At 51.0% G+C, this 26,381-nt stretch overlaps 1 protein-coding gene across 1 annotated transcript in view; it reads left to right on the top strand.

Moving 5' to 3' along the window:
* The window catches only part of Tgfbi (transforming growth factor beta induced), a 30,529-nt gene extending 5,014 nt beyond the window's left edge, over positions 1 to 25,515 (top strand). Inside the window, exons 3-17 of the mRNA XM_059262242.1 lie at positions 9,151 to 9,215; positions 10,531 to 10,691; positions 10,974 to 11,138; positions 11,400 to 11,546; positions 13,416 to 13,557; positions 16,198 to 16,410; positions 17,098 to 17,235; positions 17,774 to 17,919; positions 18,586 to 18,722; positions 19,346 to 19,476; positions 21,535 to 21,659; positions 22,613 to 22,715; positions 23,067 to 23,146; positions 24,119 to 24,143; positions 24,869 to 25,515. Coding sequence (XP_059118225.1) covers positions 9,151 to 9,215; positions 10,531 to 10,691; positions 10,974 to 11,138; positions 11,400 to 11,546; positions 13,416 to 13,557; positions 16,198 to 16,410; positions 17,098 to 17,235; positions 17,774 to 17,919; positions 18,586 to 18,722; positions 19,346 to 19,476; positions 21,535 to 21,659; positions 22,613 to 22,715; positions 23,067 to 23,146; positions 24,119 to 24,143; positions 24,869 to 24,909 — 1,819 coding nt within the window. The 3' untranslated portion in view covers positions 24,910 to 25,515. The remainder of the gene's footprint in view (positions 1 to 9,150; positions 9,216 to 10,530; positions 10,692 to 10,973; positions 11,139 to 11,399; positions 11,547 to 13,415; positions 13,558 to 16,197; positions 16,411 to 17,097; positions 17,236 to 17,773; positions 17,920 to 18,585; positions 18,723 to 19,345; positions 19,477 to 21,534; positions 21,660 to 22,612; positions 22,716 to 23,066; positions 23,147 to 24,118; positions 24,144 to 24,868) is intronic.
* Positions 25,516 to 26,381: the final 866 nt, after the last annotated feature.

The following is a 26,381-nucleotide window of genomic DNA, read 5'->3' as shown; positions in this document are numbered from 1 at the left end:
AGAGAGCGCCAGCCACCAAGGAGACCACAATGTGTGTGTGTGTATGTGTGTGTGTGTGTGTGTGTGTGTGTGTGTGAGAGAGAGAGAGAGAGAGAGAGAGAGAGAGAGAGAGAGAGAGAGCCACCAAGGAGGCTACAGTGTGTGTGTGTGTGTGTGTGTGTGTGTGTGTGTGTGAGAGAGAGAGAGAGAGAGAGAGAGAGAGAGAGAGAGAGAGAGCCACCAAGGAGGCTACACTGTGTGTGTGTGTGTTTGTGTGTGTGTGTGTGTGTGAGAGAGAGAGAGAGAGAGAGAGAGAGAGAGAGAGAGAGAGCCAGCCACCAAGGAGGCTACAGTGTGTGTGTGTGTGTGTGTGTGTGTGTGTGTGTGTGTGTGAGAGAGAGAGAGAGAGAGAGAGAGAGAGAGAGAGAGAGAGAGAGAGAGAGAGAGAGCCAGCCACCAAGGAGGCTACACTGTGTGTGTGGGGGGGAGAGAGAGAGAGAAGAGAGAGAGAGAGAGAGAGAGAGAGAGAGAGAGAGAGAGAGAGAGCACCAGCCACCAAGGAGGCTACATTGTGTGTGTGTAACTCAGCTGCCAAGGAGGCCACACTCTGTGTGTGTGTGTGTGTGTGTGTGTGTGTGTGTGTGTGTTTCTCTCAGTCTTCACTAAATGATACAACTATTCAGAGGAGAAGCTATGTGACTCTGGAAATGAAAAGCTGTTGGTGAACTTACCCCAAAGGTCAGCCTTGCTCAGCAAGTGCCAAGGTAAACACTTCAGAAAGTCTCAGTGTGCCTAGAAGTCCAAACACCAGGGAGCAGCGCAGCAGATTAAGACTCAGGCTCTGCCACTTACTTGGGAAGGGTTCGTCTTTTGTGTCCTCAGTTGCCTCCTGTGCAAAATGGACACAGCAGAAGGAGGGTTGAACTGAGCAATATACGTAAGAGGACGATATGGTACCTGGCACGGCGTAACCACAAACCCCAGAATATGCAAATGGAGCTCACACACACAGAAGGAAGGGCGCACCCACAGAGTGTGATGGTCACAGTAGGCCATCTCTTCATGTGGGTGCCTCTCTTCATGGAGGGAGGTAGCCTTTGCCCTCACTGCCTGGCTGCCTGGGGGAAGCAGTTGAATGCATGTTCTAACAGAACTCTGGGGAAAACTAATCAGCTTTGGCATTGACAATCAATAGACCTCAGAACTGACTCTCTCTTGCAGAAGAGAGGATGTGCCATACAAAACCGCTTGAGCTACTTGTGGGAGCCTGACTTTCCTCTTTTCAGCAAAATTGGAAGATTTCGAACTTGCCCCAGTGTGAGAGATTTTTAAAATGTGTTCCTTATGCTATCACTTTCAAGCAACTGTCTCCAGCTGAGAGGAGGAAAAATGTTGTTCCCTTAACATGTTCGTTGAAATGAACACCACGGTGTGTGGCTCAGATTATGTTAAGCAGTTGTTGATCCTGGTTTCATAGAGCAGGAGCGAGACCAGCAGCTCTCTGGGAGCCTCTAAACAGTCCATGGCGGATGGACAGCCCCGTCTCTGAGCATGGTGTGAGCTGGGACACCTCTCAGATCCAGTGAACAGATGCTCAGCAGAAATTCGTGCTGTTTATAACAAAAAGAGATTATGCAAATTCTATATGGAACATCCTTGAAGGACACCCAAGTTTTAAAAACCAATTACCTCCAGTACTGATAGATACATACATGATCTACTCAAACTTTAATTGCTTAATTAAACGTGAAGTCAGAATTGCTTCTCAGAAGGCGGCCAGCATGCTGGTGCCAAGCGGCAGATCTTCATGTCAGAGCCTCGGGTTTTACAGGGCACCTGTAGCAAGCTGACCACAGGGTGGCATTTGCCATGCTATGTCAGATGAGCCTGTGTTATGGAATTTGACTGAGGAATTCATGGTGGCTTGATGGCATTCCTTGAGAGTTCCCAGACACATGATGTTGACAGTGAGTTGTATTGGTTTACTGACTTCTACCCATGTCTCTTCTCTGTGTGCCAGGATGAGGCACAAGCCACAGGAGGGTGCTGGCAGACTGTCCTGGGTAGAGTCCTCTCCTCTAACCTGATTTGGTTTTGAGAGTACAGTGAGGTAGTGGGGCAGCCCTCTCACTCCAGTGAGTGTAGGAGGTGGGGGTGGCAGGCACTGGCCACCAGCTCCAGGAAGGGGAAGATGGATGGGGTTGTGGATGGAAGAATGGTGTTTGTAGTGGGGGTCAGTCAAGGTCCAAGGCCATCCAGGCTTTGACCTGGATCACTAAGCTAAAAGGAAAAAATATTCACATCCAACTCCTGAATGTGGCGGGGGCTTTGGGAAGCCTCAAAAAAGAGGAAGTGAGCTGAGAAAAACATGGGCTGATAAAAAAAAAAAAAAACTTTATGATCCCAGATGGAACATCACATGCGGCCTTGGCCTCAGGAGATGGAGCTGCCTTGGAAGAGACCCAGGAGACAAAGAGGGGAAGAGGTAGAAATGGACCTCATTTCTGTGGTCCTCAAGGACTAAGAGCTTCACAGGAGAGCAGTGTGCATGGGAGGGAGGTCTCTAGGGAGCTATTTTCTGACCTGATATGGCCACAATTAGGTGCTAGGTGGGGGCTGTACTGGCTGGAGTTAATGCCATCCTGGGAGACTAGGTCCCTAGAAGTGCTTAGTTGACGATGAGTGGGAACTAGAAGTGTGGCACTTGGGACAGAGGACTGTCTTGACAAGCCAGCACGGGTACTGGCATTTTCTCAGCCAGATGTCCGGCAGACTACAGCAGAAATATGTACTTCTGAGACCAGAAGGCAATTTTGGTCCCGAAAACAGATGATGAGCACCAAGTGTGAGGTAAAGATCTTGCCATGTGAGGTCACCAGAGACATGGAAACAGGCCTACAGAGACATGGAAACAGGCCTAGTGACAGACAAGGAGCCCAGAACCCCTTGCTGTGCCTGTGAGGCTCTGGGTGCTGTCTTCCAGAGGGTAGGGGGTGGCTCTGCCATACTCAGCGTGGTCCCTGCCACATCAGTGAAGCCACTGAGTCTCCCAACAGTCGCTGTCTGCATTTCCAAGGAGAGAAGAATCTGAGACTTTGGTGCTGTGTGTCAAAGCAGCGAATGCTGTCGCACTGATTTACTGTAGGATTCGGTCGGTCAGCAAAGGAGTCCTGTTTGGTGGCTTGAGTGGATTCTACTCCTTAGCAGCTCACTTCAGCCTTTACTTCAGAGCTTAGAGCCCCAGAGTGATGCAAAAGCTGATCAGACAATAGACCTATGGCTGACAGACAGGACCCGCTCTGTGATTTCAGGCGACCGTAAAAGGATAGGGAACCATAAAAGTTTTATGTGTGGCTCTAGGCGCTGAGAGTCTAGACAGAAGCCTCTTATCTGAGGCCAGGGGATGGAGGTCTGCTCAACAGACAGGTTGAAGCTGACATAACAGGGATGTCATAGCCATGGCTGGAGCTACAGCATCCTGAAGTAATACAGAGGGCCAATGTGGAAGCCAGCAGCTGGGGGTGGCAGCAGTCCATCCCAAAGTCTTCAAATTGCCCCCCTGGCAGACAGCATGGCTCACAGGTGAGAAGCCATTTTCTGGAGCCAAGAGGAACTGACAGGATATTCCTGTTTCTCCAGCTCCTGGTGTTACTCTGTCCTTCAGCTACATAACGTAGTTCCTCAGCATTAGCAGAAATCGGACATGTCCTGAAGCCATGAGGGACATGGTGGCGCTTTCCTGTCAGCTGGAAGGTCTACTTCTAGTAGATGTCATTCTGGCACAAAGAAGCCCTCCTTTTCTCCCTCCCATATATCCCTTCACCTGGTTCCAAGAGGGAAAGAGGTGGTCAGAAGCAGGCCGCACTGTCCCCAGACCATGCCTGTGCGTATTTCCTGTCCCCATCCATAACTTGCTCTAAGATAACAGAGACTGAGCATACTCCAAATGCCCCATGAGGCAATGCTTTCTAAAAATTCTAGATTTAGACCATTCTGTAAACTAGTAGTCTGCTTAGCTGGTGTGGAATTTTGTTCTGTTGAGAATTTTCATGAGCCCATGTACTGTGTGGGGAAATGATCCCCCAAAGATGCCCACATCCTAATCGAAACCTGTAAATACATTCCTTTACATGGAAAAAGGGACTTCACAGACATGACTGGGGTGTCTCCCTTCGGTGAATCTGATGGGATCATAGGGGTCTTTGTAAAAGCGAGGTGAAAGAGTTAGATTCAGAGAAAGGAGCGTGCTGAAATCCACAGCTAGAGCAATGTCACCAAAGGCTGAGCAATCCAGCAGCCTCCAGAAGCTGAAGGGCAGAGAGGGGAGTGAGTATCCTGGCAGCTTCTAAAAGGAAGATGGCCTTTGATTTTAGGCACATGAGGCCGATTTCTGACCCTAACCTTCAGAATTGTAACACAATAAGTTTGTAAGATTTTAAGCCACTAAGTTTTAGGTAATTTGTCACAGCAAGGTATCAGAAACTAATAACAACCCTTGCTGATGTGTTTATAGCCCTCAGGATGTGATTTGATCATCTGGCTTCATGGAGGGCTTTACTTTCGATGAAGTTGTGTTTGTTATGTTAGATTATAACTGAGCTTCTATTTTAACGGTTCTGTGAGGGCGTTTTTATTTTCATCAGCTTTAGAAGCTCCACACTGAGCACTCAGAACACACCACTGCACTGAAGTAGTTCCTGTATATTTGCCCATTCCGTTCCCATAGTCATTCTCTGACCAAGTAGTGGGGGATTATTGAGAGAGAGAGAGAGAGAGAGAGAGAGAGAGAGAGAGAGAGAGAGAGAGAGAGAGAGAAAACAAAAAGAGCCCATTCGCAGATGAGAATACTGAGGCTCCAGAAGCCTACACAACCTACTGAGAGTCATACACTGAGAAATGGGGAGGTCTGGCCACTTTGTGCCATCCCCTGGAGAATCAAGCCTGGCAGCTAGGGTCAGCAATGCCACAGGTATCCAAGGGAGCAGGCTAGGGTCTAGGTAGATTGTCCTACGTCTCTTTTTACAGCCCCACATCTGTAGCCAGGGTCCTAGAAACAAGTCCTCTTGGAGTCAGAGATGCCCTTTGGGCCAGAGTCACTGTCACCTCCCAGTGGCTTTCTTCAAGTCTCGTGGTCATTATGATGACTGACATGAGACCGAGAACCAGAACTTCTCATCAGACAATGAGTGTGAGATCTGGGGACACAGTCAGCATCCAACAGCCACCCAAATGCACTCCCATCCATATGGGGAATGCCATAAACCTCGCAGCGCACTAGGCTCTGAAAGTTTCTGTGGCAGAGGCCTTCACTGGGGCACAGTCGGTTAGGAAAAGCCCAATTTTCTACTGGAAACTTCAAGAATCAGCTTAGCCTCTGTCCAAGGAATGGCATGCAGAAAATGAGCCGCTCCAGGCTGGTAGTCCATGGGGCAAGCTGATATCTAGATGTTGTGAGTGTGTGTTTGCTCTACGGTTCATCTCAGGCAGAGTGACACCATGAGTGTTCCCTATCACAGGAGACTTTGCTCGGTCTCCATTCCTTACTCCGTCTTCTCCCTGAGTGTGGTCAGTCTCCTGCCTCTTACAGCTAGGACAGCAGGAGACCCATGCTGCACATTTTGGGGAGTGAATGTTCTAAGCTTGTATTAGCTCAGTGGAAAATAAATTTGGGGAGAAATTAGTGAGACTCTCCCCTATCCAATCGAAGAGAAAACCCTAGATAGGCATGGGAAAGGCCACCATCTTGTGTATTACGGCAGCCTTTAATCAGAATCTAGCTGATGAGACAAGATGCAGAAACTAGTAGCCTGGTCCTTCCTGTGAAGGGACATGTAGGAACTGGGGACATGCAAGGAGAGGCATCCATAGTTTCCGACCATTTCTGCTGGGTCTAGAGAGGTGGTACCAGACTTAAGTTCTATTCTTACAAAGTCTGTATATTCTCCAGAGGGAGCCTATGTAGAATGGAGCAGGGCACAGAGAGGGTAGGAGAGTTCACTGTGGAGACTGTCAGCTCAAAAGGTCCCGGTCAAGAATGTGCCAGTCAGCTGCTTTCTCTGTCTGCAGTCCCAGCTGTCCTGCTACCCTGGGCCTGAGCCGGCTGGTTCTGAAAAGGGCTTATATTGTCTAGCTGGGAGCATGGAACCTGCCAACTGCAGAGCCTTCTCAGCACAGAAGGCTGATGTCCTCAAATGAGAGTATGGCCTAGAGCGATACTCCCAGAGAGATACCTAGAATGGCTGCCGTGGGCCCAGGAAGGAGAGTCTCCAGGGCAAGAGGATTGGAAAAGGCTTCACAGAGGGCTGTGCTTGGTTACAGCCTTTGTCTGGAGAAGGATTCACAGCCTTAGAGACTGAACCTCTGCTGTGAGGACTGTGGCACAGAAGCCACGCCCATGTGAAAGCAGGGCACTGTCCAGCCCTGTGAGGGTCGGGGCGGCGAGCCCACCAGAAAGGCTTTGCCTTCAGCACTCCGGATACCTCACCAAATCCGTCTGCTCTCTCCAAATGTGCACTTGGTCAAGAGCAGTGGTCAAAGAGCTAGCCTTGCTAAAACGGGGGAGAGCCTAGGGGTACCCCCATGTGTCTAGGCTCTCAAGGACCGCTTGGCCCATCCCACCCCACAGTTTGCTTTCTGACTATCCTAAGTTGTCTGTCCTTCTGAGACTGTTCTGCTTGGGTTGTCCCTTCCTCATCAGCCTCTCAACTTTCCACTTCTCCCCCATGTCATTCTCTATCCCTCTTGTACATACATGTACACACAGGTACACACATACACATACACTTTGAGGACTTTATTTTCTTTTATCCTCATTGAAATCCTGGTGAGGCCACCCAAGCTGTTCAGCTGTCCTTTGGTTTGGGGGAGGGGGACTAGAACTCAGAAAGCTAACATTTGGTAAATAGAGTCTGTGGGCGCTCCAAGCCATGGAACATGAAACAGCCATGTTCACCAAGGGGGCCCAGAGAGCACTTTGTGGATAGGACAGTTTTTCCCAAATGCTTCTCTAACTCTGTGGAATTCCACATCGGCACTTTGGGAGAATAACTGAATTGAGGCGATGGCTTTATCTGATTCCACCTCCCCAACTCCAGTCATAGAACCCTGGTGTTGTTTCTGCATTTATTTATTCTAGTTATTTACGTGTGTGTGTGTGTGTGTGTGTGTGTGTGTGTGTGTGTGTGTGTGTGTGTACTCAAGCAGAGGTCAGAGGACAGCCCAGGAGCATCGTTCTCTCCTCCATGTAGGGCTGAGGATCGAACTCAGGCTGTCAGGGTTGACGGCATGTGCCTGCTGAGCCGTCTCGCCATCCAGCCTTGGTATTTATCAGAGAAAGCCTGGGATCCTGTGTGCGTGCGTGCGTGGGTGTGTCAGGGCACGGGATCCTGATGCTGTAGGCTTAAAGCTTAGGGATCTCCCTGGATCGTAGAGCAGCTGCTTTAATTATGCTGCACTCTGTGGTTCAGAAAATAGAGGCCACAGAGAGAAGTGGGTTCCCAAGGTTACCCCCCTAGTCATGGAGGGATCCTAAGGTGAGCCTCCTCATCCAGGACGGCTTCTCCTACACCACTCTGCCTTGGCAAGTTCTTCAGCAGCAGAGATGACACACATTCAGAAGCTAGCATTGTGGGTTGGTCAGTGTCAGCCCTGATGTCTGTCTAGTTCTTTAAGTACAGGGATTCAAGGTGAGAAGGGAGAGATGGGAAGTGTGCTGCAGAGCAGGATGCCAGAGGGTGGAGAGAGCAGGACACGGACTAATGTGTAGCCTGTTGTTCCTCTGTCTAGGGGGTGGCGTCTGTCTAGCCAAGTGACACCTGTAGCTCCCTGGCTGTCTGAGAACCTGAAACCTCCCCTGGGTGGCAGATGACCATGCTTCATCCTCACTTAACTGAGTCTTTCCTGAACTGATTCCAAATGAATTCACAGGAGCCAGCAGTCTCCTCAGCCCCGGCGCCACCCCCCTACCCCCCCACCCCCCCCCATCCCCCACCCCCACACCCCACCCCGCCCCCAGCACCACATCTCTTCCCGCCTGCCTGCCTCCTTTCTGGTGATGTCATCCCTGAACGAACAAGACTGGCAAATCTCTAAGATACAAGAAAGAGGGGGAAACTGGATTGTTTGCATTTGGCTCCAGGCCTTGGGGGAGGGGGAGGGGGAGGGGGAGGGGGAGGGGGCTGCACATCTGTGGGCAGCCGTGAGCACAGGGCTTCAGGCTCCTTTAGCTGCGATGTTATTTGAAACTCTCTCAGCTTTGTGGCTTCCTCAGAGTATCGGGGTGGCTGAAGCATGTTTTGTGAAGTCCAGACAGCAGCCAGCATCCCACAATGGGCTCCTTGGAAAGAGAGAGCAGACAGGCTTTAGTTTTCTGAAGAAATGATTGTTAAGTGCCCTGCATGTCTTGTGTCATCCAAATGCAGAGGATCTTGCAAATTGGCGCTATTGGGGCCTCTGGAAAGACAATGGCGAGGTTGAAGGTGAGGGTAGGTGGGGAGTAATTTATAAATAATCATTAAGATATTTTAAATTTGAAACTGTAAACATGTTTTTAATAAGTTTTTTAATGTAAATAAATAGCAAAACAGGTGCCTTCATGAAGAGGCACTCTATTTTCATTTGAAGGTAAAAACCAAGAGAACACAATGATCACCCATACTCTGACTTTTGGGTTATTAAATCAAGTTCTAGAATAGTAGAAGAAAGACAGAAACCACAGCCCTCCCACCCTCCACACATGCATTTTACATGTGTGTTGAGACCCAGAGAAGAGGTGGGACCATAGGGGTGAGGTAGGTTCAGAGCTAGAACCCACACAGGGCTCTCTAGTCCCCCCAGCTCCTTCCCCAGAACACCATCCATCCGGTTTCCTGTGTGTGGTTGTTGGAGGTCATTGCTGGGTGAGTTATGTTTCTGATTGGGTTATTGAGTGTGCTGCCTTCACCTGGTTTCCCAGTCAGTTGACTGCTGGTGCTGGTAACCATCAGAAACATTTTACAAGGCTGAAGTGAGGTGCTCCTGGCCTGATCAGGACAATCATGACAGAGCACACGCTGTCCTAAGGGTGCTGTGCCTGCCGCCTGTTTTCTGTCGTCCCTGTGACATTTCTGGCCTGAGGGCATCTGGGAGGAAGAGTGATGTGCTGAGGGACATACTCCTGTATGTGTCTTTCAGAGTCATCAGCTATGAGTGCTGTCCTGGATATGAGAAGGTCCCAGGAGAGAAAGGCTGTCCAGCAGGTAAGTGAGCCAGGCCCTGCCTGTGGGTGGATGGGACGGAAGGGCAAGAGGAAGAATTTTCCTGCAAAAGGCAGCAGAATCATAGCAGAGTCAGGGGCATAAGGTTGAGTTGTCCCTCCCATGTGCTCACTGAGCCATGAGGTGCAGAGGATGGGAGATGAAAACAGTACCTCTCCCGCACTACTCCTGACCCTCACCAAGCAGGTGGAGAAAAGCCCACTCCACTCTGTCCAGCCTCTTCCCAGTGGCTGCAGGCTCTGACCTTGCCGTCAGTCGCCGGCAGTGATCCTCCGAACATCTAATAAGGGTGACCTGTTAGCCCTTCAGGTGCTCACTAGCCCTGCTGGAGATCAGCCAGGATAACAGGTCTCTGGCCTCTGGACCAGCAGGAGAAGCACAGCAGACTAGGTGGACTTACCCATAGGCGACAAAGGGCCCCACAAATGGCCACAGTGAGCCAAAGATGGCGTGATACCTGTGAATTATATCAGAACCTTTAGTGCCACAAGGCAATTATGCAGGGTTTGCATTTTTTTTTAGCTTTGAAATTCAAGATAGTTTTTAAATTAAGATATGAACAGAAATTTTAAAAAGAAAGCAATTTGACTTAGTGTCAAGATCATGATGATGAAGTTAGGTGGCCAGCGCCATCGTGTTACTAAGCAAGGCAGAGGGCAGTTGGAGAAATCAAAAGGGATAAGGGCGTTGGCCTATGGGGGGACTTAACTTTGGGGTGACAGTCTCAGATTATTTAAGGATGAACACTAGTCTGTGTATGTGCACACATCTGCTATCCTAGCTCTCAGGAAGCTGAGTCAGGAGGATCACTGTGAGCTGAGGGCCAGCCTGGGCCTACACAGTGAGTCTGTCTTAGAAAGTGAACAGACATCCAGTTGCCATCTAAGAGGGCCGTTTCCAACTGCAGGCAGTTCCTGAAAAATACACAAATGACCCGGAAGGTTTACACTGCTTTCACACTAGCAAACCTGTTGGGGAATAAGTGCCAATAGCGAGGGACGTCTATAAGACCAGTTAGGAGTTTCCCTCTTGTTTCTACCTGCTTTATCTAAACACACAGGAGCAGAAGCTTTGCTCCGCTGTGCTTAAAACCACTAGAAACTCCCCACTAGGCTGGTCCACACAGGGGGCATTTGGCTCACTGAGTGGTTCTACAAACCATATTTGGGCTTTTCTCCACCCACCTGCCCCTCCCTTTGCTCTGCAGCTGTGCCCACCGTCCCTTCTGACAAAGAAACAGGGTAGGTGTGTATGTAGGATGGGCTCACAGCCATCCCTCTGCCCTCTGCCTCTGCAGCTCTCCCGCTCTCTAACCTCTATGAGACTCTGGGAGTCGTCGGATCGACCACCACGCAGCTGTACACAGACCGCACGGAAAAGCTGAGGCCTGAGATGGAGGGGCCCGGCAGCTTTACCATCTTTGCCCCTAGCAATGAGGCCTGGGCTTCCTTGCCTGCGGTGAGAGCAGCCTCCTGCTCGGGGTGCAGTCCTGGGAACCACCTTTCTCCTGAGACCTGGTCACACAGTGGGGTTCTCCTGCTGTGTCAGACACCCTATCCCTTAACCCCTGAGGGAAAGTTAAAGCGGGGCTCCCCGGTGCCTTCCAGTGGCCTCATCCGCCCACTGATGCTTCCTAAAGGAGGGGCCCTTGGCAGAAGAGGGGTCTGGGTCCACTTGGAGCCGGGGCCTCTCCCTTGAGTAGGGCTGCTGTCTTTTAACTGTCATGGCCTTTCTTTCTAGGAAGTGCTGGATTCCCTGGTAAGCAACGTCAACATCGAACTACTCAACGCCCTCCGCTACCATATGGTCGACAGGCGGGTCCTCACCGATGAGCTGAAGCATGGCATGGCCCTCACCTCCATGTACCAGAATTCCAACATCCAGATCCATCACTATCCCAACGGGGTAGGGGTGTGCCCAGTTACCCAGCACCAGCACTGTCCTCTGTCCACAGCAAACCCTCCCCTGGCCCACCTGAGGTGTTTCTTTCTAGGGTTCTGTCCTGTGGTGTGATAAACTGTGACAAGCCCTTGCCTCCTGGGTCTTCTCTACAGACCCTCCCCCCTCCCACTCTGCTCCTAGCTGTGGACCCACGGTTTGCCCTTCCTGGAGTTTGCCCTTCCTGGAGCCTCTTGTGTTACTCACCCTTGCTTCTTCTCTGGGCAGATTGTAACCGTGAACTGTGCCCGGCTGCTGAAAGCTGACCACCATGCAACCAACGGTGTGGTACATCTCATTGATAAGGTCATTTCCACCATTACCAACAATATTCAGCAGATCATTGAGATTGAAGACACCTTTGAGACCCTTCGGGTAAGGGACTACTTTGAGTAGAGGCCCATGCTGGGGACAATTGGCTTTCCCAAAGGGGCCTGGCAGGGTGTCTTCTGCAGAAGGACCCGAGGATGTCCCAAATGTGGTTACTTGAAGAAGATACTAATGAGTACTGGGCTTGACCCACTCCAAGCAATGCCCCTGTTGCAAAGATTTCCTTTCTTTGGTTATTCTGGATAATCCAGCGGTCTGTTACAGTAGTAGACAGAGTCCTCTGAGCCTTAGGGCTGAACTGTAAAGTCCAGAAGTATGAGGGCCCTCCTTCCTGATGCTCCTTCCCACACAGGACACTGTTACAATGGCTCATCAGCTGGTGTGATGTTTCTACACCATATGTCCCCAGCCTGGGGCCTCATAGTCATGTCTCCTGGAGTATAGACCTTGCAGAGAGGCCGCTGGTGTGACTCAGAGTGTAGTCTTGATTCCTGAGCTGGCCCCTGACTGCTCTGGCTGAAGGCATATGTCTAACAACTGGAAAGGCCAGCGGTTTACTGTTGGCACTGGCCACACAGGAGGAAGTGGGCAGAGCTGCCATGTCAGGGATTTTGCCTGATTCAAGGAGAACTTCCTAACCACAGAGTACACAGTGGGAGTGGGACAGCCCCTCCTGGAGATCTCCAATGCAGAGACAAACACACACCAGCAGAGGGGCCTTGGCACTTGGGGAGAGCTCTTGGCTGGCTGAGGGAGGCCCCAGGGAGTCTAGCTCTTTAACAGCTTCTCCCTGCCTCTTCTGGGTCTTCAAGGGACTGTTACCCCAAATTTGACAGCACAAACTTTCGTTATCAGCACAGAGTCCTATTGAGTAGCTTCCCCTTACTGTTGGGATTGACAGAAAAAAAACAGATTTCCTCTTTCTTATTCCTTCAGCCCCCCCTGATACCCATGTGTCCTTCTAGTACATGCTTCTTAAACCCTGTCACTCCCAGGCCTAGGTGCCGGGGGACACAGTGAGCCAAATGGCTACTATTCTTTCTGGGAAGACAGATGAGATGTGAACAAGGCAGGACAGTGTGATGAGCTTGGGGAGACTCAGCAAGTGAATGGTGGGTGGGCAGTGTAGCCCAAGAGGGATAGCCAGGGAGAGTCAGCAAGTGAATGGCAGGCAGTGTAGCCCAAGAGGGATGGCCAGGGAGAGTCAGCAAGTGAATGGCAGGCAGTGTAGCCCAGGAGGGATGGCCAAGGAGAGTCAGCAAATGAATGGCAGGCAGTGTAGCCCAGGAGGGATGGCCAGGGAAGGCTTCTTTGGAAGAAATGCTTTGAGTGGAGAGGCTGAAAGATGAGAACAGCCCAGGCTACACAGCCCCAATGCAGAAGCACCGCTGCTGTAGGGAAGCCTGTGGCCTGAGGTTCTCTATCGGAGAGCAGTGAGAAGCAGCGCTGGCTGTTAGGACATTGTTCTGGATGCTGTGGACCCCTGAGTCATGTGATCTTTACCCCCCATAATCACTCACGAGGGATCACTACTAATTGTAGGATTATAGCTGGGAGATATGAGAGTCAGGCTCACTGTCTTCTGAGAACCTGTGCCAAGAGGAATGGCATTTTGGTCAAGGTTTGAAGGAATAGGAGTCCAAGAAGCAAAGAAAGAGAAAGAGAGGCAGAGGGAACTACTGGATAAAGGCATAGAGGTGAATGGAACGAATCCATCAACACCTGAAAAATAGCCAATGTGGCTGGAGTACAGGCCGGGGCTTGTGGAGTCCATGTTGACATAGAACTTCAGCCAGGCTCCTCTGTCACTTGGGACTTCTCTGAGTGTCTCGGGTCCCCAAGGGAGGCATAGCCAGGATGTGTGCATCTTGCCAGGCAGGCCTAGGAAACACTTCTCCTCCCTTCCCCACACAGGCTGCTGTGGCTGCGTCAGGACTCAATACCCTGCTGGAGGGTGATGGTCATTACACACTCTTAGCTCCAACCAATGAGGCCTTTGAGAAGATCCCTGCTGAGACCTTGAACCGGATCCTGGGTGACCCAGAGGCCCTGAGAGGTGAGCAGCCTCAGCTCATGTTGCTGCTTCCTTGGAGCAGCCCAATGGAGCCCTGGCCTATGCTAATGCCACAGTTTCAGGATGTCCACAGCAACCCTGGCTTGTGTTCTTCTCTGTGGCCATGTCTCTGTGGAAGCCAAGCAGAGCCAGTTCTGAGGGTCCCCAGCTGACCCTGGCTAAATAAAGGCAACAAAACTGGAGTGGCCAAAACTGTCAGGTGGATGGGTGATGCTTACACTGCTTGGAGGAATCGGGTGTGGGTGGCTGGCGGTGGCATCCTTCAACTGGAATTATCTTGGTGACCTTTTATGTCTTTTTATGTCTGGCCAGGGGCTTTATGGCCCTATAATAGTTAGGAATCAGTAATGGTCAGTTGATTTCCATTGCTGGTTCCATCTTTCAGCTCCTAAGTTAGGCGTGGAAGGTAGATTTAGGAGTGGTCCCATTCTTACCTCACCTGACCCCCTTTAATTCTAGGACTTCTGGAGGATCACTAGCACTAAGCTGCCCAGTGAACCTCTAGACCCTGTAAAGTCCACATTCTTCCTCCCAAACGTCACTAGGCATGACTTCATTAACACCTACCTTGGCAGTGTATCATGTAAGATGCCTAGTGCTTTACAGACACCCTGTGCATTTAAACTCTTCAGGCCAGACATGGGAGGATGGGCCAGGCACGGGAGAACAGGGACACTTCAGAAAGCACAGATGGGAGCTGTGCCTAGAGGAGTGTTGTCCTTTAAAATACCTGTTGTGGCCTGAGAACTGGTGCTCCACAGTGAGTACAGCCCGAAGTGTGCCTTCAAGGACGTTAAAGTCTGGTAGGCAGAAGGCTTCAAACAAGCTGTTGAGATGGTCTGGTGAGTGCAGTGAGGAAGAGCAAAGCGTCGAGGGCTAGGAAGCTTCCGGGAGAGGTGTGGCTGCATCTCTGCACACATGCCTGATAGAACCAGATTACAAAGAGCAAAGATTTCCTTTGGCTCACAATCTTAGACGTGTTATTTCATGATCACTTGACCCCATGGATTTCAAACCTGTGGCTTTGGAGGTTGGGCACTAAGTGACCTAAAGGCCTCACACTAGCCCTACCTTTTAAAGTTGTCACCACCTCCCAATAGTACCACCCTGGGGGCCAAACCTTTAACATACAGGCCTTTGAGGGGGGCATTCAACATCTAAACTATCACATGCATCAAAAAATCTTTTGTACAGAGCACATTTTTATAGTCATTGATATAGGAACTCAATTACAGACCCCAGATATAGAGGCCTTTTGCTTTTCTGCTTCTTCTGTGCAACAACCAGTTTGCTCAAATCAGGGGCCCGCCCTCTGCTGCTATAGCTACAGACTTGAAGGCTGAGGGTTGGGGTCTACATCAACAGTGCCCTGTTTTGTCTCTAGGTGCTTGACATACAGGCAGGAAGCAGCCCTGGGCTGGCATATTTTGTTGGAAGCCTGACTTCTGGTCCTGCTCTTCTCACACCCGTGTGGCCCCTAATCCACCCCAGGACTTCAGTTTACTTCTCTAAGAAGCATGATCCCCCCAAAGGCCTCATTCCTGTGGTGTCTTGTTGTTGTTTTAAGACAGGGCTCACTGTGTAGCCTAGGCTAGCCTCAAATTCAAGGCAGTCTTACTTCTGAGTGCTGGGATTACAAGCATACCACTCTGCTTGGCCTGGCACAGATTTGTCCCTTCTCTATTGACTGAGTTGGGTCAGTACTGGTTCTCAGAGTCTGTTTCCAGAATTCTGGTGCCTCTGTCAGCCTCAGAGCTTCCTCCTAACTGTGACAGGGCAGTTTAGGTTCCCACACTCAAAGATAAACTGAAACTCCCCTCTGTGGTGAAGCTGAGACAAAGGACCTTGGTGACATTGGAGAGCAGCATCTGGGAACCTGTGGACTTGGGGAGAGGGCAGGACATGTCCTTGACTGGTCCTTGCTGCTCGCTCTGCACAGGGATCCTAAATGACCCTGAGAGTCTGTTAGAGGTATGAGTATGGAGGCTTCACCTTATGACTGCCCCAACACATGCCTCCAAAGTAGCACCTAGACATCTGAGTGAGCAATGGTTGCACCATCCTCTACAACAGATCCCGGCCACCAGTAGACCTTGGGTAAGATGAACATAAGCCAGAAAACAAGACATACAAGTGACTCACGGCTCTCCTTTGGGGCAGTTTTCATCATTTCCTGCCTCATTCTAATTAATGTCTTATAAAGGCCTAAGACATAAAAGACCCATGGTGGGCCTGGTGGAGATTTCCCCTTCTCCCTGGCCTGTTAGGAGAATTCACCCTGAAGCCCAGTGCTCATGAGCTAATGGTTGGTGTTTCATTGTCACAGAGAGGCTTGCATTTCATGTCTAGGAGACAATGCCAATCTCATCTGTTTACTCATAAGGAAGATGAGACTCAAGGGACTCAAGGAGGCTAAGTGGCTGGCCCAGGATCAGCAGCCAGGGGATTCAAACTCAGGCAGTCTGACCACAGAGTCCCAATGGTTTTAGACAGTGGTAGGCAGGAGATGAGGATGTGGTCCCTGTGGTACCCCAGCAAAGTCCTCAGCCACAGGCAGGCTGGGAGTCGGCCCCTACAGACAGGCCATGGCAGGCCCTAGACCTGTGTCCTGTTCTGCCACAGACCTGCTAAACAACCACATCCTGAAGTCAGCCTTGTGTGCCGAGGCCATTGTCGCTGGAGTGTCCATGGAGACCCTAGAGGGCACCACACTGGAGGTGGGCTGCAGTGGAGACACGCTCACCATCAACGGGAAGGCTGTCATCTCCAACAAAGACGTCATGGCCACCAACGGTGTTATCCATTTCATTGATGAGCTGCTCATCCCAGATTCTGGTAAGTGAGCCTCAGGGGCCTCTGTCCTACCCAGCTTCCTCCCTCTTCAGACACCCCTGGTGGCAGGGCCAGGGGTATCCAGCAATCTTTTGGTTCATTCCCTGCCCTTGGTACAGCACACAGCCCTGTACCTATCGTGAACCTAAGGTCTATGGGAAATGTGAACCAGACACTGTCCTGAGGCAACCAGGAACACTTTAGGGCATCTGGGGAAGCAATGAGACACCATCCTAGAGCTCCTTCTGGTCTGCACCCTGTGGCTGGGCCCCAAAGGCCCATTTGCTGATGTCGTGGCATTTTCTCTCCCTAGAGAAGCCAAGGCCACTGGCTCAGGGAAGAAGGCTGGATGGACTTCTGATTGCCATTCAGAAAGGAAGCCAGTCTCTTCCTATGGGAGTATCTTCAGAAGCGGCCACACAGGCCACGCTGCCTCTTCCCCACAGTCAAACAGGCCCGGGCCAAGCCAGTCTGGGGCCTGGGACTGTGCTGCCTGCTACCAAGAGACTATTACCTTACCTCCCTGCAAGTTAGGTTTTCTGATGACACAAGCATGCTCAGCCCCACTGTGTTCAGAGGACTGGTGACTCACAAGATGTGGTTCCTGCCAATGTCCGTCCCGTCTAGGGTGGACCGTGACATGTACACATGGCCCTGTTACCTTTTGAACTCCATTTCTCCTTCTTGTAGCCAAGACACTTCTTGAGTTGGCTGCAGAATCTGACGTGTCCACAGCCATTGACCTCCTCAGACAAGCTGGCCTCAGCTCACATATCTCTGGAAAAGAGCACTTGACCTTCCTGGCCCCGCTGAATTCTGTGTTCAAAGGTAACATGGGGAACACATTCTGCTATTCTGTTGTCTCTGGGACAGCTGTCCCATCCCTACAGCACTGCCCTGATTTACAACAACAGCCTTGGAACCTTCTGCCCACCATAGTCCAAAGCAGATGTGACTCTATCAGAAACTTTGGACTACCCATTGTTTATCTGGAACTGCCAAAAATGTACCGGGGAATCTTTTCCTAAGTACTCAATATTTCGCATCTGCCGGAAGAATGGAGAAGGCTTCGGCTTTTTGTTTGCAGGGTCAACCCCAGTGTGAGGTCAGCTGAGCTACCACCATGGGGATGGCAAGAAAGACCCTCTCCTCCCATTGAGGGCAAAAGTACAAACACCCTCAAATCTACAGTTACTTTCTTCTATAATAGATGCCAAATATTAAGGAATTTTGGCAGCCACCCTTCCTTCCTCTCTGTCTCCCTTTCCAAACCAGGAGGGGGATGGGCTTTCTGCTCTGTGTGTCTCATCATCCACTCCATCTCAGGAGCCTGACTCTCCGGATCTGTCCACCCCTTCGCTTGCAGATGGTGCCCCTCACATTGATGCCCAAATGAAGACTTTGCTTCTGAACCATATGGTCAAAGAGCAACTGGCTTCCAAGTATTTGTACCATGGACAGACACTGGACACCCTGGGTGGCAAAAAACTGCGAGTTTTTGTTTATCGAAACGTAAGTTCTAGGTCCTAACTCACGCCCCTTCTTTGGCTTTAGCCCTACAAAATGTTTTTTCTTTCTTTTTTTTTTTTTTTTTTTTTTTTAAGTCTTCAATAGCCAGGGGCTTATGTAAGAACTGGCTTCTAATAAAGGGGAAGTAGTTTCTGGGAAGTCCCTGATGCTAGATGACACTTCCTTTCCTTCAGGCTTGGAGAGTAAGGCTCCAACCTAACTGAATTGCTGAGCACTGGGGCTACCGGAGACCCAGCAGGATGGACAGACACGGGGAGAGCATGGAGACTTTGGGTCCTCCCAGGCCTCTGTGAAGAGAAGCCCCATGAAGCTCAGCCCTCTTTGATCCAAGACCATCCCATATCAGACAGGAAAGAGCACGGATTGCTCCTGGTCTGGGACCAAACAGGACTGTTTAGCCAAAGATGTCCAGTGACTGGTGAAATGAACCAGGCATGAAATCGTCTCCGGTTAAATCAACAGTGAACTACCTCTAGTCCGTCTGTTGATCTTTGTCTTGTGAGACTGATCTTGTCATGGAGTCCTTGTGTCATTTTATCAGAACCGCTATGCCCACCCTTCCTTGAGAAACAGTTCTGCGGGTGATGCCACTGGAGGCCCCTGCCAGAGAGGACAACCACCTCCCTCTCTCTCCCCCTTTCTGTGCAGAGCCTCTGCATTGAAAACAGCTGCATTGCTGCCCATGACAAGAGGGGACGCTATGGGACCCTGTTCACCATGGACCGGATGCTGACCCCCCCAATGGGGACCGTTATGGATGTCCTGAAGGGGGATAATCGTTTTAGGTAACCATCCCTGGGCTGTCGAGTGGTCATGCTGGACCTCAACTCTTTTGTCCTACTTCCCAGGGGATGACCTAATGCCAGTGACACACTGGTGTGATCATCCGTGGCTGGGGTGTGGAGAGGGTGAGGGTCTCAGACAGGACTCCCGCCAGCAGTGTAATCCTCATGCCCACTGTACGGGGTCATTTTTATTACTACACAAGGGTGTCACTCACACCAGAAAGTCCCCTGTGAGCTAAGAGCCCAGGCTTTACAGACCTGTCGCACCTTCCTCTTTCTGCATTTTATTTATAGGCCGCTGAGGCCACTGTGTCACTTGGCTTTCTTACCTCGACCCCTCTGATTCCAACTTGCTAGTTCTCCAATGCGTGCTATCAAGCCAAGTGTTTCCCAGGCACTGACTTCAGCCACCTGCCCAAGGCTCCCCACGATCACACACTCAGCCGACACTGACTCGGCCGGGCTCTGGGTCAGCCACGCCAGTTCTCCCCTTTCTCCTTCCCTCTGGCCGTCTCTCCTGTGTGTAGCACTGGCTCTCAGTAAAGACATGTGAAGTGCAGCAGTCTCCACTCCTGCTCGGAGAGGGCATGAAAAGCAAACTAATTTTCTCTGTTTGTCTCCAGCATGCTGGTGGCCGCTATCCAGTCTGCAGGACTGATGGAGACCCTCAACCGGGAAGGGGTCTACACTGTTTTTGCTCCCACAAATGAAGCTTTCCAAGCCATGCCTGCAGATGAACTGAACAAACTCTTGGGTAAAGAGCAATTTAAGCAGATATTCCAGCTTCTCTGAAATAGCAGTCCATCCAGGCCATCCCAGGAAACAAGTAATGCATTACAAAGGGACTTGGTGGTGAGGCCATATTGTAGACATGTGAGCAGGATTAAGGGGACAGCAAATGGAACAACAGTGGAAAATGGGGTGGGGTGAGGACAGGAGCCAGGGAGACTCGGGACAAAGGACACAGAAAACAGCCAGAGCCATTTCCCTCATAGTAGGGCCATGGCAAAGGGGGGACCTGAGTGCCCCTCCCTTCTTTCCCTCTCTTGGGCCAGTTGACTTTCAGCTGGTTGTAGGAGGGCAGAGGTGAAGCCACTCTGTTTCCTTAGACACAGTGCCAAGCAAAAAGAAATTAGTCACTGAGGTATGCTTTCCACTGGGGGTCTGTGATCATGAAACCACTGACCTGCATTAAATGTCTTCAGAGATAAAAAGCCTTCCCTGGGCAACTCAGCTGAGGGTGGTGGCCAAGAAGGTGAGTGAGCTGGTGAGCTGCTAAACCTCTCTGAGCCTCAGTTTCCCCTTTAGACAAATGAGGTAGGCAACAGTTCCTGGCTCACTATGATGCAGATTGAATGTGACACACAGGACAAGTCACACGTTCCATTAATAGTGGTGATGACAGTGAGATGGGATGGCGTGATGGGCTTTACCTCTGATGCATGCCCACCCTCCCAGCAAGGTGAGCCGGGGTGCGAAATGGATGAAAAGGAAGCAACTCAGCCAGCCTCAGAACAAACATTGTTTATGCCTCCTTTCCTGCAGGAGAATTGAAGGCTCAGGTTGCAGTCAGCAAGGAACTAAATTTGTGTCCTGTTTAATTTTATTTACTGCCAAGCAAATGCCTGTGTCTGTGGTGCTGACGCAGGTTCCTGAGAAGAGGGGAGAAGTTCAGTCTGTACATAAACGTCCCATCCTCTCAGCCCTATAAGAATGGAATACTCCCCAGGAGGCCTGTGCCTGCTCAAATTCCCTCATGTGGAGTTGTGTGAGAGTGGAGGAGGGGTGTGGAGAAAGCTTCCCAAACAGCCTCCAAGCCCTATGGGTAGGGTAAATGACACCTGAGGGGGAGAAGGTTGGCCCTGGTGTTGGGACCTAGACAGGAGGCCCTGGCTTCACTTTGCACCTCTGGGCCATATTTTTGTGGGAGGGGAACTCTTACCAGCTTCAATGTAGATGTCCGGGAGTCCCTCGGTACAGGGGGCTCTATGCCCTAGCACTATATAGACGTGTTGATAACCAAATGAACTCTCTAAAATGTTTTAAATTTTCTTCTGGCTTTTCTGGTCCTGGGAATAGCCACTCATAAGCCCTAGGGAAAAAAGCCATTGGCTGTCTATGGGAGGATCAGAGACCAGGGGATAGCTGGCAGATTTAGGTGCTGCCTCTCATGTAACTTGGGCAAGGCATGGGATGCCTGCCCTAGTTGGCAGAGAAACTGATGTGGGCTGGAAGCAATGTTGTGATGTGCCGGGGAGGAAGGATGCTGTGGAGGGATCAACTGTCTCAGCCCTGACCTCATCGGCTCCATGGCTCCTCTGAAGCACAGCTGTTCAATCTTTCAAGTTCTCCCTCCAGGAAATAGCTCTCTCCAGCAGAAAATGCACTTGAGGGCATAATGTGTAAATATTTCACTACTGTGTTATAGTCGGCAGGAGCCACGTCAGTGGTGAAGTGTCCCAGATGCCGATGCTGGAAAGGTCCCTGGCTTTCCAGGCAAATATTTAGCTCATGGAAACATGAGTCATACTCATAGAGGCGTATGGATTAACTCCTTCTCAGCTGCCACAGAATCCTGCTTAACTTAGCTGCCTGCTGGCTGCAGGGCCAGCCCACAGACACAGTTGTCTGCTGACCGTTAGGCAGAGAGTGGGCCATCAGCTGTACACACAGTGGGTACTCAGTACACACTTCTGCTAGTTCAGTGGGTTGTCCTCAGGAGAAACCATGGGTATCTTCTCTTGTCCCTTAACCTCCTCACCAGTCACCACTCTTGTGCTTAACAGTGTCTCCTTCTTCCACAATCTTACAGCAAATGCCAAGGAACTTACCAACATCCTGAAATACCACATTGGTGATGAAATCCTGGTTAGCGGAGGCATTGGAGCCCTGGTGCGGCTGAAGTCTCTCCAAGGGGACAAGCTGGAAGTTAGCTCAGTGAGTATGTCAAGGGAAGGTTGGCTGCGTGCTACTGTGCCATCTCAAGAACACGCCTCACCAGGCACACAACTTTTAAGATACTAACTGAACCTTTGAGTGTAGTTTGTCCAAAGATAGAGAGGAAAGAGGAACTCCTGAGGGATGCCAAGGAAGATTATAGTTAGATGTAAGAACTTCCAGATGTTCGGGGCAATAGGGCATCTGATGTGGATTGTGAACTTTAGAAAGTGGGAAGTAGTTACTCATCGTGAGAAGTCAGTCCCCAGCTCCAGTCCCCAAAGCCAGGCTCGCACTGAGCTGTTCCATGACTGGCATTTTAAGAGGCCCTTCTATTCTGGCGCTCCTCTGGGAGCCATCTCTAGCTGTGTGTTGAGGGTGGCGCTCAGCTTTGGAGCTGTGTTGAAAGCGTTTCTACCTTGGAATGCAGCAGCCTCACTCAGCAGAGGCCAGCCCTGTGGATAGGAGCTGGTGGCTCTCTGCCCCTTTCTCTGGATCTTTGGTGTCCCTTGCTCACCAGATCCTTGGAGAGCATGGGAAGACGTGGGAGGGAGGCTGGGAGAGATCTCTTTAACTCAAGGTCACTCAGGATCTCTCAGGATTGAGTTTCATATGTTAGATCCTGTCTATCACAGGCACATGGGCTGTCCAAGAAAGCATTCACCCTGAGGCGACCTTCCCACCTACATATTTTGCCTTTCTTGCACCTCAGCTCCCACTTCTGTTAAGAGACAGTCTCCCTCCTTAACCCCCACTGGGTGAGGGCAGGAATCCTGCCGATTGCACTGCGCTGAGCTTACACAAGGCAGTGGATGTCTGCAGTGGGGAAGGGCCACTGCTCACCAGAGAAGCCCCGCCACCCATGCACAGTGTGGGTGTGTGGTCAGCAGGTGCCTGCTGAACAGATGAAGCCAGTCGTCTCCACATTTAACAACTGTTGTCTCTTCCCTTAGAAAAACAATGTGGTGAGTGTCAATAAGGAACCTGTTGCCGAAACTGACATCATGGCCACCAATGGTGTGGTCTATGCCATCAACAGTGTTCTGCAACTGCCAGGTGAGGTCCTAATCTGTGGTCCTAAATTAATGGTGCCCATGAGTATGGCCTCCCTGTGGCTGACTGGACAGTGAATTAGGAGCTATGGTTTCAAGATGACACACTAAAGAACTTGAGAGCGTATTTCTTATTGTGTTGCCCGCTATCTTATCCCAACTCTTACATTTCCCAGCATGCATATTTACAGGGGTGCTGGTAGCAGACAAGGTCCAGATATGTGTGTGTGCATGGAGACATTGGTTACAGAGAGAGCCGGGTTGTGTGTGCACAAGGACGTTGGTGGCAGACAGGGCCAGGCTGTGTGTCCACTGAAATGCAGGTAGCAGACAGTGGGCTTTCCTTTCTCTCCAGCCAACCGACCACAAGAACGAGGAGATGAGCTGGCGGACTCTGCCATTGAAATCTTCAGACAGGCATCGGCATTTTCCAGGGTACGTGTTCTTCCACCAGAAAGCTGTGGGCTGAGGAAAGCAGCCGTGGGATCCACCTTGCTAGTGGGGACTGAGTTCATGCTGTAGCAGCCTGGCTGCCAGGCCTTCAAATTAGTCTTCCGTTTTCCAAAGCTTACCCATCCTCTGCAGAGTGTGTGGCTCCTGTAGTGTGTGTGGAGCTGGCCTCCCTGGCCTCGGCCCTGTAGGCCTCACCCAGAATCTCTCTCTTCATGAGTTTCCTTGCTGGGTCCCCTGCCAGCTTAGAGCATGGTGAGGGGTCCTCTGAGTCAGGTGAAGCCCGTTAGTAGGTTATTAAAGCTTTGGTTTCAAGAGAAGAGGCTTCAGGCTTGAGTCCTGACCCCAGAGGCTAGGCTGGAGCTCTATCTAACATGACCCTCTACTTTTGAACAGAGATCTCCTCCACAAGGGCTCTGAACTCTTACTCTTGGGAGATGCTCCAGCTGATCACCACCCCCAACTCTAAGCTTCGGTCTCAGTGGAAAAGCCTCACTTGGGGTCCCCCAGTAATGTCTATCCTCTACATAAGCCCACACTTGAAAGGGGGCTTGTACAACCAAAGGCCCCTGAGCTAACTGAGGGGGTCTTTGGGGCCCATGGGCTCAGCGTCCCTCTTCCTTTTCCCCACCTCAGCATTTGTTCTAAGTTGAGATGGCCAAGTGCAAAGCCCCTCCCTACACAGGTTCAGTGACAATGTGTACTAGGAAACCTGACACCCTAGGCAGGCACGACACACAGCTAAGGTTGTCCCTCTCTGGAGGACTGCCACAAGTTCCAGACAAGCCAGGGCTACATAGTGAGACCCTGTCTCAAAAAAAAAAAAAAAAAAAGAAAAAAAAAGAAAGAAAGAAGGAAGGTTGGGAGGTGGGTAGGGAGGGAAAGACGGAGACCGAGGGGAAGGAAAGAAAAAATAAATGAAAAGAAAGCCTGACCCATGATTGTTCGTTCTTTCAGGCTGCCCAGAGGTCCGTGAGGCTTGGTAAGTGTCTGGGTTTGCTGTCCCGTCTGGGCTAGTGAGCCCACCAGTCCCTAGCAGAGCCAATCTGCCGTCTGTTATCATGGGCAGTAAAAGAAGCCTGGCCCTCGGGGTCAGACTAGCAAGGTCAGCTGGGGTCAGACAGACAATCTAGTTTCCTTCCCTGTGGCGTGGAGATAGCGGGGCAACAGCCCGTGGGGGGCGGGGGGGACATGGCTTTGGGCTCAGGGAGCCTGGGAAGATTGCGCAGGGCTTGGCAGGCTCCGACACTGAGGATGTCATTCCGAGACGACAGATGAGGAAAAGCCAAAACATCAAATACTGAGTAAGACGGGAAGTTCACAAACCCCAGGGCACTCACTACGTACCTGAACAGGAGAACATGGCAGAGGGGGCCTCACGGCTTCTGCCCATGAGATTCTGAAGCTGGGCCCGATGGTACATGATCCCAACTACTTGGTAGTCTGAGGCAGGAGGATTGCAAGCCTAAGGTCTAGATAGGCTACAGAATGAGTTCAAAGCTATCTGATCAATCTAGTGAGATCTTGACTCAAAAGTAAAAGTGAAAAGTGGGCATGGCTATCGCTCAGGGCTAAGAGATTTGCCAAGCATACATGCGGCTCTAGTATCACCCCCTAGTATCACCAATTCAAAAAGACAGATGGTGGCACACCAGACAGACGGTGGGACACCTGCGTCTTACTGGCTCTCATGCTTCCCATTTTCAGCTCCTGTCTATCAGCGGTTACTGGAGAGGATGAAGCATTAGCAGGAAGGACCAAGGAGGAGTGTACGGCAGCAGCTCCCTGCCACTTTCTCTCAGTTTGCCAAAGAGACCATTGAATGTTTATGAAACCAAATCACACTTCAACATACATGGGCTGCACCGTATTGAGATCTGAGTCTTGGACAGGTAGGGAAGGGATAAAGGAGAGGCAGGTTTTTGTTTTTGTTTTGTTTTTTAGATTTTGATCCCTCTAAACATGGTTGTTGACCCACTGAACAACCTGATTACCTGGCTCTGACCTCCAGAAAGGACCTCTCCAAAGCATGGACTTTTCTGACTATGCAGAGGGCCTGAAAAAGGGAACTGCAGCATTTTGGAGCTCACAAATGTGAATCAAGCAGTTCCACATTCTGGAAAGCCCTGGCATGTTTCTGTAAAGCTCTTGTACAGCTGGAGAAATGGCATCACTATAAGCTATGAGTTGAACTGTTTCTGTCAGATGTGTCTTGTATTCACACATGGCTTGGACACTTCTATATGGCCCTGCCCAGGTAGAGAAGAAAGGGTATATAGAAAATGTAGAATACAGATTTCCTGAGTGCGATGGAGCCATGGTGTATTTGTAATAATAAAAACCAAAGAGATTTATGGCTGTGTGCTGGCTGGTGTCGGGGATGGGTTCTGCTCCTTGGAGCCTGCAAGCTGCTACCCACCTGAAGCCCCCCAAGACCAGGTCAGCAAGGAACTCCAAGGGTGGTTATTGGTACGGTTCCAGCGACTGGCCCTCAGGCGCCCACACAGCTGTGCGGTGTGAACCCCAGCCTTGGCCCTTGGGTGCCCACACAGCTGTGCGGGTATGTACCCCAGCCTTGGCCCTCGGATGCCCACACAGCTGTGTGGTGTGAACCCCAGCCTTGGCCTTCGGATGCCCACACAGCTGTGCGGTGTGAACCCCAGCCTTGGCCCTCAGGTGCCCACACAGCTGTGCGGTGTGAACCCCAGCCTTGGCCTTCGGATGCCCACACAGCTGTGCGGTGTGAACCCCAGCCTTGGACCTCGGGTGCCCACACAGCTGTGCGGTGTGAACCCCAGCCTTGGCCCTCGGGTGCCCACACAGCTGTGCGGTGTGAACCCCAGCCTTGGCCCTCGGGTGCCCACACAGCTGTGCGGTGTGAACCCCAGCCTTGGCCCTCAGGTGCCCACACAGCTGTGCGGTGTGAACCCCAGCCTTGGCCTTCGGATGCCCACACAGCTGTGCGGTGTGAACCCCAGCCTTGGCTGCACTTGTTTCTGCCCAGTCCTGAGTCCTCAGTTTTCACATCACCCAGCACTGTACCCCTTCATTTCTCTGAACCTTCCTCCTTCCAGGGATGAGATGCCATCTTTGTGTTGGGCTTTTGATGACTTGGTCTTGCCAACACAGACCCATCAGTCAAGGGATCAGGTGGGTACTCCAGGAAGGGAGGCTACAATGGGGCTGGAGCCCATCTCCCGGCTCCAGAGACCAGTATCTG

The sequence above is a fragment of the Peromyscus eremicus genome, chromosome 5 (assembly GCF_949786415.1).
Source record: "Peromyscus eremicus chromosome 5, PerEre_H2_v1, whole genome shotgun sequence".
Taxonomy (NCBI): Eukaryota; Metazoa; Chordata; class Mammalia; order Rodentia; family Cricetidae; genus Peromyscus; species Peromyscus eremicus.
Note: the sequence above shows the minus strand (reverse complement) of the source record. Positions and strands in the feature narration are given on the sequence as shown.